This window comes from Bubalus bubalis, chromosome 4 (genome assembly GCF_019923935.1).
Source record: "Bubalus bubalis isolate 160015118507 breed Murrah chromosome 4, NDDB_SH_1, whole genome shotgun sequence".
Classification (NCBI taxonomy): domain Eukaryota; kingdom Metazoa; phylum Chordata; class Mammalia; order Artiodactyla; family Bovidae; genus Bubalus; species Bubalus bubalis.
This window is the reverse complement of record NC_059160.1, coordinates 19,956,785-19,968,534: the sequence shown is the minus strand read 5'-3', so window position 1 is coordinate 19,968,534 and position 11,750 is coordinate 19,956,785. Positions and strand designations below refer to the sequence as shown.

Sequence of the window (11,750 nt, the reverse complement as noted above, 5' to 3'; positions counted from 1 at the left end):
ATAATGACTCCAAGCGGAAAAAAAGGGAAAAACAAGCAATTCTGTGGCTAGTGGTTCCTTCACCCAGATCTTTTATTGTCCAATCAAGCCCTTATCCATGACATTCTGCCCCGTCTTTGCATTAAAGTAGATGTTCCACCTTTACTACGCCTGCTTTCCTTTCACACATTAAGTAATGTCTATTCTCACAGAAGGTAGGGTGAATTTTTCCATTATGAAAATAAGCACAGTTCATATTTTCTGTTCCAGTTCCAGAAAGCTTCAACCTGTGAATGGAAAAGGTAGAATGAGCTCCTTTGAAAGCTAAATAAACAATCAGCAATCAAACTCTGGGTCTGGGCTTCTCTGATGGCTCAGATGGTAAAGAACCTGCTTGCAATGCAGGACACCCAGGTTCGATCTCTGGGTTGGGAAGATGTCCCGGAGAAGGAAATGGCAACCCATTCCAATATTCTTGCCTGGAGAATTCCATGAACAGAGGAGCCTGGTGGACTATGGTCCATGGGGTCACAAAGAGTCAGACACAACTGAGAGACTAACACCAGTCAAACTCTGTGTGAAGTAGTCTGTTGAACAAAGTGAAGATAAGAAGTATGAAAGAAAAAAATAAAAAGCAACATTCAGATCTTTGAGGAACTTCCAGCCTGCTTTGGAGTATAAAGTATGTACATGTGAATAACACAATAGCAATTTAATATACTTTAAGATTAAGTAGAAGTGAACAGTAGGTACAATAAGAGTCCAGAGGAAAAGATGGATGGGGATCTGAAATGATGATAAAGGCTTTACTTTTTCACCTTTTCATGAAAGATCATGCTTTAGTTCTGTTTTGAAAGAAGGGCAGGATTTAGATAGAGAGACGCCCTGTCGGACAAGTACCTACACAGGGTGGAAGTGAGCTCAAGGAAAATTAAGTCGATTAGTTATTTCTGAAATGAGGATTTATGTTACAGGGTAACAGATATAAGACTGCATTATAATTGCTTGTTCACTTGTCTATTTCCTGCTACACCGCTATAACAAGAGGACAAAGAATGGATATTTATTAATTCATTTGCCAATATCTATGGGATACCTAGGTGGCTCAGTGGTAAAGAATCTCCCCTGCCAATGCAGAAGACTCAGGACACTCAGGTTCAATCCCTGGGTCAGGAAGATCCCTGGCAGGAGGAAATGGCAACCCACTCAAGTATTCTTGCCTGGAGAATCCCAAGGACAGAGGAGCCTGGTGGGCTACAGTCCATAAAGTCACAAAGAGTCAGACACGACTGAGTTAGTACAAGCACAAGCACGAGTGTGGGATACCTACTACCTGCCAAACTTGTTCATGTGCTGCTAATAGAGTGGTAAACAAACCACTAGGTCTTTTCTACTGGGGAACTTACATTGTAGTGAGGGAATGTTGGTAAGAAGCCAGTAAATAAATAGAAAATCTCAGACTGGTAAAAGTAATAATGGAACAGTGTGATGTGATAGACTTGAATGGACGTGGTGGAGGGAGGCTAGTTTAGTTTGGGTAATTAAAGATGGTCTCATTGAGAAAATGATGTTTAAACAGACTTGAGTGACAAGAGGGAGCCTGCCACGGAGGAGGCCATTCTAGAAGGAAACAGCAGGTACAAAGCCCTAAGACCACTGCTGCTGCTAAGTCACTTCAGTCGTGTCCAACTCTGTGCGACCCTGTAGACAGCAGGCCACCAGGCTCCCCGGTCCCTGGGATTCTCCAGGCAAGAACACTGGAGTGGGTTGCCATTTTCTTCTCCAGTGCATGAAAGTGAAAAGTGAAAGTGAAGTCGCTCAGTTGTGTCCGACCCTCAGCGACCCCATGGACTGCAGCCTTCCATGCTCCTCTGTCCATGGGATTTTCCAGGCAAGAGTACTAGAGTGGAGTGCCATTGCCTTCTCCACCCTAAGACCACAAAACATGTTTAATTTATTGAAAGAACAGAGGGGTCACCAGTGTGCCTGAACTACTGTGAAAAGTCAGCAAGTGATAAATGTAAAGTCCAGATCTATGAAGAAGCTTGCTTGTACTCCTAGTACTCTTGAGTTCTGTCCGTAATAAAAATTTAATAAGTATCTGTTGATTGAATTAATTAAAAATTAAGTAATGATCAAATTATGCAAGTTTGGGTTGTCAATTTATATTTTAAATGGAGAGACATTGCACAATGTGAACAAAAGGTGACTGGAGATTAGAAAATCATTTTAAGTAACTCAGTGTAATTGATCCTTTTGCCTGGATTGTCTGTAGAAGGTTAGAGCCTTTTGACATGGACTTTAGAATCCTCTTGTAATTGATAATGTGCCTGATTCTTAGAGACCTCTGAGGTAGAAAGTGAAAGTCATTCAGTCATGTCCAGCTCTTTGGGACCCCATGGTCTGTATAGTCTATGAATTCTCTAGGCCAGAATACTGGAGTGGGTAGCCTTTCCCTTCTTCAGGGGGTTTTCCCAACCCAAAGACTGAACCCAGGTTTCCCACATTGCAGATGGATTCTTTACCAGCTGAGCCACAAGGGAAGCCCAAGAATACTGGAGTGGGTAGCCTATCCCTTCTCCAGAGGATCTTCCCAACCCAGGAATCAAACCAGGGTCTTCTGCATTGCAGGTGGATTCTTTACCAACTGAGCTATCAGGGAAGCCCCCTAAGGTGGAAGACAAGGGAAAATGATACTGAAAAGTCAAAAAAAGACTAAAAGTAAGATGTTCCAACCATAAATTATAAAGATTAAATTTTGTTCTCAAAATAAGTGAAGAGAATCAGATCACGCTACTAAAATACCAAAACCAAACCAAACACATGTGCAAAATGTTCAATGGTAAAGTTAAGGATAGAAACAAGTGGGAAAAAAGTATCAGGAATAGGGGTGGATTACAACTTAGATAAAGAGCAGAGAATGGGAGAGTCAGAAAATAGATTCTAATTGCAAGCACTCTCTTGTTAGGATTAGGGAGTAAGTAACTCAGTCATCACCTTTGTAACACACAGTACAACATAGAGCCACTTCCCAACTTTTAAGTAACTTGTACTCAAGAGCAGAGAAGATCTCAGGAATGAAAATTCCTAGTTGTGCCTTGTGTTCTGAGTGTTCAATGACTTACATAGTTTTGGAAGGAACTGAGCCGTCTTCCCATCTCCAGATGTCACTGGATTTCTGGCGGGACAATCCAATCCAACGAATTAATCCAGTCCTGCTATTGAAATATTGCTATTGCAAATGCAAAAAATTATAATGGTCAGAGTGTTTCTACAGTTCTTATAATGGCATAAAAGAAAAACTTCATGATAAGACTCTGGACAAAACAATGGATTATATGTCTATATTAATGCTAACTGATTATATTTGATATTTAGAATTATACCAAGTTAACTTGTTTTAGCATAAAAATAGTTGTAGGATACCGGGAAAAACTGTAAACAAGATAGATGATTTTCTAATAATCCTATATGTTTATCTTCCATCAGTTGAAGGTTAGAATCCCAAATAAAGTACCACATATGAGAAGGAAAATGAAAAATACATTGTTGATGAGATTTTATATTCCCTAGAATTAAGCTCTGCTTGCTTTGGTTTCATTGCTTAGCTTGTCTACAAAATCTTCATATAGAAATATCAATTTGTTTTTAGTTGACTGGATAAAAGAGATGTCATTCTCAAAAGGATTTACAAAGACATACATCTACAATTTTTTACTTTGAAATTATCTCTATTTACTATACTATATGGGCTTCCCTGGTGGCACAGTGGTAAACAATCCGCCAGTAATGCAGGAGACAGGGGTTTGATCCCTGGGTTGGGAAGATCCCTGGAGAAGGAAACAACAACCCACTCTAGTATTCTTGCCTGGGAAGTCCCATAGACAGGAGCCTGGCAGGCTACAGTCCATGGGGTCTCAAAGAGTCGGACATGACTTAGTGACTAAACACAGTAATAATTATTTATTTTGTTCATTGCCTGTTGCTCCAACAGGAATAAAGTTCCATGAAGCTAAGCATTTTTGTAGGTTTTATTAACACACAGGTTCAAGTCCTGGAATTTGTTGAATTAATGGATGGATTTGTTGAATTAATGGAGGATCAGTCAATCAATCAATCTATCTATGGGTAGCAAAATTAGAAGAAAGTCAAATGTTCACATGCTCGCATACCTCCCAGAAAAAAATAGATGAGAACATGTTCTTGGCAAATAAAAATGGCTTGAGCATCTTGGCAGGAACGTGAAACACAAAATGGCATTCCATGAGAGAGATTTCGTGAGAGTCACTTATTTCTTAAATGTGAGCTACTTGTCATGTTTCTATTAACTTTTTTTTCTTTAAAATACATCCACATTATATACTTCACTATAGAATTGACAGATAGATTCTATCTGAAATTCTGCCCAAAATTCAACTATATTTTATTCCTCCAAAATCACATTACTTCTTTTAATTGTACATCTTCAACATGATATTGGCCTATAGTAATAAGACTTGAGAAGACATGTTTAGTCTCTAATTAACCTCCTTGTAATAGAATTTAGATTTTAAGGCACCCTCTTATTTTGTCTGATTTGAAAGAAATTAATTTATCTGAATATCTTCTCTATGAGCCTGAGCCCACAAGAAGAGAAAATATGTGGTACAGCAAGTTAGAATAACAGGACATACAAATGAGCGTGAATGTCACTGGGTTAATTTCCTCTTTTCTGGTCAGTTACTGGTTATTTCAGCTCTCAATAAGGCACAAGTCAATTTTGCTGATTACTTATAGCAGTTCTATAGAAAATGACTTGCCTGAATCTTTGAGTTCTATTGAATCCCTGTCTGCATAGAACCCAAATCCTGATCTATTCCAATTTACATTTGATTTCATTTTAATACACAAAAATGTGAATGAATACTATATTCAAATTGTGGGATAAATACAATAAATAATTTCTGCCTTTTAAAGGATATGTGCTTTCATGTATATGTATGGCTGAGTCCCTTCACTGTTCACCTAAATCTACACAACATTGTTTATGGGCTATACCTCAATACAAAATAAAAAGTTTAAGGATATGCATATATATATACATATGTAAGAGTCTCTTGATTAAGGTGAAAGAGGATTGTGAAAAAGCTGGTTTAAAACTCATCATTCAAAAAATGAATATCATGGCATCCAGTCTCACCACTTCGTGGCATATAGATGGGGAAATGATAGAAACAGTGAAAGACTATTTTCTTGGGCTCTAAAATCACTGAGGATGGTGACTGCAGCCATGGAATTAAAAGACACTTGCTCCTTGGAAGGAAAGCTATGACAAACCTAGACAGCTTGTTAGAAAGCAGACATTAGTTTGCTGACAAAGGTCCATCTAGTCAAAGCTATGGTTTTTCCAGTAGTTGTGTATGGCTGTGAGAGTTGGACCATAAAGAAAACTGAGTACTGAAGAACTGACACTTTTGAACTGTGGTGTTGGAGAAGACTCTTGAGTCCCTTCTGCAAGGATATCAAACTAGTCAACCCCAAAGGAAATCAACCCTGCATATTCATTGGAAGGACTGATGCTGAAGCTGAAACTCCAATACTTTGGCCCCCTGATGCCAGGAGCTGACTCATTGGAAAAGACCCTGATGCTGGGAAAGACTGAAGGCAGGAAGATAAGGTGTAATAGAGGATGAGATGGTTGGATGTCATCACTGACTCAATGGACATGAGTTTGAGAAAGCTCTGGGAGATGGTCAAGGATAGGGAAGCCTGGTGTGCTGCAGTCCATGAGGTCGCAAAGAGTTGGACTGACCGAGTGATTGAACAACAATGCTTTTGACAAACTGTTATTGGGTTGAAGGGAAACTCCAATTCTTGGCTCCTGGCTTGCTCCCAAGATTTACAAAAAGAAAAGCTACATTCAATATAAAAGGGAGAGTGCAGTAGTGGATGTGAATGTGTTTTTCTTGGAAAGAGCTTTTGTTAGAAGCTGTCAAAGAGGGAAATGTGGAAGAGGAGAAATGTTTTAAAATGTTTTCAACTCTGTCAATCCCAGTCTCCCAATTCCTCCCACCACCTCCTTTCTCGCCTTGGTATCCATACATTTTTCCTCTACATCTGTGTCTCTATTTCTGCTTTTCAGATAAGATCAGCTATGCCATTTTTCTAGATTCCACATAGCGCAGGGAACTCTACTCAATGCCCTGTAATGACCTGAATGGGAAAGAAATCCAAAAGGGAGGGAATACATGTATACATAGAGCTGATTCATTTTGCTGTGCAGTAGAAACTAACACACTATTGTAAAGCAAACCAACTGTACTCCAATAAAAATAATTTAAACTATTAATTTAAATTAATAAAACTATGTCTGGGAGAATCTGTGAAAAGACAGAGTTTGCACCATGGTTCATTCAAAGAGTCAACAACTTAGCAAAAACTGAGAAGGCATGTTATGTTGGGATAACACTGATATTTATATTTCACAATCATATTGAGTTTCTTTATACTTTCAGATTCTTTTTTGAATTCATAAATAGAGTTAAGGAAACTAAGAAATTATCTTAACTTTTGTTACAGAGATATACCAGAACTCAAAGTTTTGTTAGTTCTATTTCAGTACTTTCTACTCTCAAAGGTTGTAATTTTTACCTAGCTTGATAAACTTCTCAGATGAGAAAAAACTGGACAACATAGACATGTGAAAAAAAGAAAAATGCTGAAGATGTGTCTCCTTTGAGATTTATCTCCTTATGACTCCCAAGATATTTGACATAGAAATATCCTTACCAGGATGCTGTTGCTGTTGATCTTCACAAGAGTAGCATTTACATCAATACAGTACTTCTTACTCTCTTCCCATGTCAGGTTGTGCCTGAAGAATCCATAGCAACTGTCTCCATAGTATCGCCAGTGTGTGTCACATGGGTTGCACTTATGACCTTGAGGAGAAACCAAGCATAGGATCCCTGTCATTCTGAATTAAGTTTACTTTCTCCTCATCTTCCTTGTTTCCTGCATATCTCAAGATTCTTTACATATAGCAACAAAACAAAAACAAAAACTCCAGAATTAGGGGAGATGAAGAGGTTACCAAACCATACTTACTTTCCTTTTGTCCTGATAGTTGTATTAAATCTTGACAGACCTTCTTTACTAACAGTTTCAGAGTTCCTGAGAGATTTTCATTCTCGGCTTGTAGGTAGTTTTGCTGCATGACAGCTAGATGGAAACATTAGATAATCATTTGTAATTAGGATAAAAAGGGCGCTGCAGAAAATGTCCTCTCTATGAACTTTAAATTCAGTAGAGTTGTCAATCTATGAAGTATTTACTAGATACATATGAGTAGTGTGTGTGTGTGCTCAGTCACTCAGTTGTGTCCAACTCTTTGCAAACTAATGGACTGTAGCCCACTCAGTTCCTCTGTCCACGGAATTTTCTAGGCAAGAATACTGGAGTGGGTTGTCATTTCCTCCTCCAGGAAATATATGAGTAGATGAGTGCTGAAGAGGGATCAGGGTAAAATGGGTATAAAGAACACATTAAGTACTGTGCAGAATGGCAGCTGAGGGTTCTCCAAAAATAAAAAAAAAAAAAATAAGAGAACTGTCAATACTTGAAGGAGATAATCACAAGTAAGAACATGCCGTGATCAAATCATATGCCCAAAGCGGCTGCTTTGACTTTTCCTTGAACTCAAACTTCTTAGCGCGTTTCACAGAGGTGAATGACCTCTATTATTATGCTTCCATGTAATACCAGAATATTCATTCTTGTTTTGCTCAAAATACAGTGACATTGAAATCAATCAAAGGTGGTGAATGAAACATTCTAAAATATCTTATGGAAAAATAAACAGTGTATGAACAATTTTATACAGATTTGTTATTGTTTATTAGCTCATTTATGTCCGACTCTTTTGAGATACCATGGACGGCAGCCCACTGGGCTCCTCTATCAAATTTCCCAGACAAGGATAATGGAGCAGGTTGTTATTTTCTTCTCCAGGGGATCTTCCGGACCCAAGGATTGAATCTGAGTCTTCCACATTGTAGGCAGATTTTTTACCATCTGAGCCATCAGAGAAGCCCAATTAATTTAATCTAAAATTTAATTTCAGTCAGAAGGTAAAGGTCAGAATTCTCCCTTACTGAGAGCATCCTGGCCCCTAAGCATAGGATGATTGGTGTGGTGACAAATATACAAATCATGACAATTAGGCTTAGTGACACACACCAGGACACTTAGTTATGTCACATCATTAGGAAAAAGTCAATACTTACACATAAGCCCCAGAGCCACCAGCCCAACAACCATCCCCACGCATAAGACCAGCAGAGTCAAAGCCATCACACGCCACAAAGGGGAGGAAGCAGGTTCCACTGTGGGCATACAATAAGGATGTCAGAGGGCAGGCAGCATGGCATAGCTATGGGACAGCATCACCCCATCCCTGCCCTGTCGGGATTCTCCAAGTGATATAAACTGCTTCTTCATTCCATCTTGCCTTTGCTCCTGTGGTGATCACCAATGGTAAACACAACCCGCTCCATTCCCACTCCCACTGGACTTCTCTCTGAGTCAGAATGTAACTAGTTGTTAAGGTCTTGTGTGTTTCTTTTTGTCTTTGTTTTGTGCCCAGCCGTATAAATAATTGTGGTGATAAGGAGCAACTATAGAATCACACTCATTTGCTGACATCTTAGAAAATGGAATTTCTGAACGTTCTTTTCTCTTATCCCCTAGATTTCTATTCCCTCCACATTTAACTCTGTAACCTTAATATAACGTGCCCTGCTTGTATCCTTTGTTGTTTATGTGAAGTGTGAAGTGTTAGTCACTCAGTTGTGTCCAACTTTAAGGATTGTAGCCCACCAGGCTCTTCTGTCCATGGAATTCTCCAGGCAAGAATACTGGAGTGGGTTGCCAGGCCCTCCTCCAGGGGATCTTCCCAACCCAGGGACTGAACCTGGATCTCCCACATTAAACGCAGACTTGACCAACTGAGTCAAGGCAAGACCTATGTTGTTTATATTCTAAGTAAATCTATCTGAATCTATGCAGATACCACTTAAATGCTGTTGGGAAAAAGGGTCATTCAGGAAAAGAAAACAAAACCATACAAGCTATCACTAGTAGAGAAAAGGACTCTAGGGTAGAACCATTTCAATAGTTCATTTGCAAGTTGCTGGCTCTGGGTGTTCTTACCTGAAGTCAGAGCTGGTTTTTGAGTTTTAATATTTAAGGTGACATATCCATCTTCATCCTGCATGGCTTTCCTTGGGCTGCAAATGAGTTCAGTGTTCAGTGGCTTCACAAAATTTGTCCACTCTGATGATCTCAATGTCTACCCGCCTGTGATTCTCCTCTGTTTGCTAAGTTGGAGCCACATGAGTTGGGGCACATGTTTTTTTGTTTTTTGTTTCTTTCCAGGAAGCCCTTTGATAGCTTCTCAGAGATACATGGACCTTGAACACAGAAACACTAAAATAATAACTTGTGGTAAAGGAGTAGATATGGCATTTGTTTCCTGTTTCCTTAGCTTCCATTCTGAATCTTCCATCATGTATATCCTTTCCAAGAACAAAAGTTCATGTGTCATCTTAACCTCGGCAGAGTGCAAATCATGTTGTTTAAGCAGACTGGCTTCTGATGAAAATTCATAAATAAAATATCATCAGATAAAGAGTTTATCTCTCTGTGATAAATGAGTCTGATATAATTTGATCTAAGAAGAGCTATAGTCGATGTTCCATGGTCTTGTGTTAGAATTTCTAATTATAGCCTAGAATTCTTCTGAATTATTGCATCTTTTTCATGTCAAAGTTTTTAAAAAATCAAGAAATCCACATGAGGCAGAATTTATATGGGTTAGGTTTATGCATCAAAGGAAAAAAATCTAATAGAGTGAAATAAAACAAAATTGATATATTGTCTTTTAGTAATGTTTTCACTTTAAACCAGGATTCCCTGGTAGCTCAGATGGTGGGGGAAAAAAAAATCTGCCTGCAATGCCGGAGACCCTGGTTTGACTCCCTGGGTTGGGAAGATACTGGGAGAAGGGAATGGCAACCCACTCCAGTATTCCTGCCTAGAGAATCCCACTGACAGACCATGGGGTCTCAAAGAGTCAGACACGACTGAGAGACTATCACACTTTCACTTTAAATTGCCAGTAATGATAACTTTAACCACAGGCTGAGTGTCTCTTGCTTGGATCTATGTTCCATGAGAATATATTTGCCTTTATTTGTATCTATCAAGTGTGGTTTTGTGGTGTTAGAAGTATGCTGGGTGAGTACAGACTCTCAGGGTCAAAGGAGGCCTGATAACATTAGTCTTAATTCTACTTCCTCTCTCTACATACCCCATAAATGCAAGCTGAATTACTCAGCAAAAATTAAGCAGAGAACTGCAGGAAAAAGTGGTAGATAAATGCTTTTCTTTTCCCTTCTCCAAAATCCAGAGGTTTGCAGATGTTTCTCAGTCACCCCACAAAGCCTGCCACTGACATTTTATTTCTACTTGCATATTTTTTTTCAGTAGGCTCTTGTTTACCTATTTTATGATAGTAGTGTATATATGTTCCATAACTTTTTCATATCTTTTTAAAATTCTTTTCTACTTGAGTAATGTTCCTTCTTCTCTTGGCTTAGGAAAGCACAGCTGAAGTTTTTATTACAAATAGCCTGATGAGTTTTCATTTGGAATAAAAACCTTTGTTTAATATTTTAGAGATGGATTGTTACATAAATTACCTCTTTTTAAAAGGCCTTTATTGAATTTGTTACAATATTGCGTCTGGTTTGTTTTGGTAATGATGGATAGAGGATGTGTAAAAAAGAAAGAAAGAGAAGCCAGAAGGAGAAGAGGGAGTCAGAAAAGTGGAATAAGCATTATCCCTTATGGCAGAAAGTGAAGAGGTACTAAAAAGCCTCTTGATGAAAGTGAAAGTGGAGAGTGAAAAAGTTGGCTTAAAGCTCAACATTCAGAAAATGAAGATCATGACATCTGGTCCCATCACTTCATGGGAAATAGATGGGGAAACAGTGTCAGACTTCACTTTTTTGGGCTCTGAAATCACTGCAGATGGTGACTGCAGCCATGAAATTAAAAGACGCTTACTCCTTGGAAGGAAAGTTATGACTAACCTATATAGCATATTCAAAAGCAGAGACATTACTTTGCCAACAAAGGTCTGTCTAGTCAAGGCTATGGTTTTTCCAGTGGTCATGTATGGATGTGAGAGAGGGACTGTGAAGAAAGCTGAGTACCGAAGAATTGATGCTTTTGAACTGTGGTGCTGGAGAAGACTCTTGAGAGTCCCTTGGACTGCAAGGAGAGCCAACCAGTCCATTCTAAAGGAAATCAGCCCTGGATGTTCTTTGGAAGGAATGATACTAAAGCTGAAACTCCAGTACTTTGGCCACCTCATGTGAAGAGTTGACTCATTGGAAAAGACTTTGATGCTGGGAGGGACTGGGGGCAGGAGGAGAAGGGGATGACAGAGAATGAGATGGCTGGATGGCATCACCGACTCGATGGACATGAGTTTGAGTGAACTCCAGGAGTTGGTGATGGACACGGAGGCCTGGCGTGCTGTGATTCATGGGGTTGCAAAGAGTTGGACACGACTGAGCAATTGAACTGAACTGAAGTGAATAAGTTAAGTAATGCATAATTATCAGATGACAACTGTAACAGAGCTTTTGGTTACACACAAGAGAGAAAATGAAAGGGGGAAAATGTATTAGATCACCTTCACAATGCTGACTGAGATGTTCATCATG

The 11,750-nt window shown here is 39.1% G+C and overlaps 1 protein-coding gene across 2 annotated transcripts; it reads right to left on the bottom strand.

The window, feature by feature from the left end:
• Positions 1-39: 39 nt before the first annotated feature.
• On the bottom strand, positions 40-9,388 carry CLEC1B (C-type lectin domain family 1 member B). Of its 2 annotated transcripts, XM_006059781.4 has the most exons (6): positions 9,169-9,381; positions 8,244-8,342; positions 7,066-7,179; positions 6,748-6,899; positions 3,105-3,211; positions 40-266 (listed from the first exon to the last, which is right to left on the bottom strand). In XM_006059781.4, exons 1-6 carry the CDS (start codon positions 9,230-9,232, stop codon positions 122-124), a joined length of 681 nt encoding a protein of 226 aa, XP_006059843.1. In that variant the 5' UTR covers positions 9,233-9,381; the 3' UTR covers positions 40-121. The 2 variants fall into 2 exon arrangements, with proteins under 2 accessions (XP_006059843.1, XP_006059845.1); XM_006059783.4 differs by lacking the exon at positions 8,244-8,342 and having other exon boundaries at positions 9,169-9,388.
• Between the last annotated feature and the right edge of the window lie 2,362 nt (positions 9,389-11,750).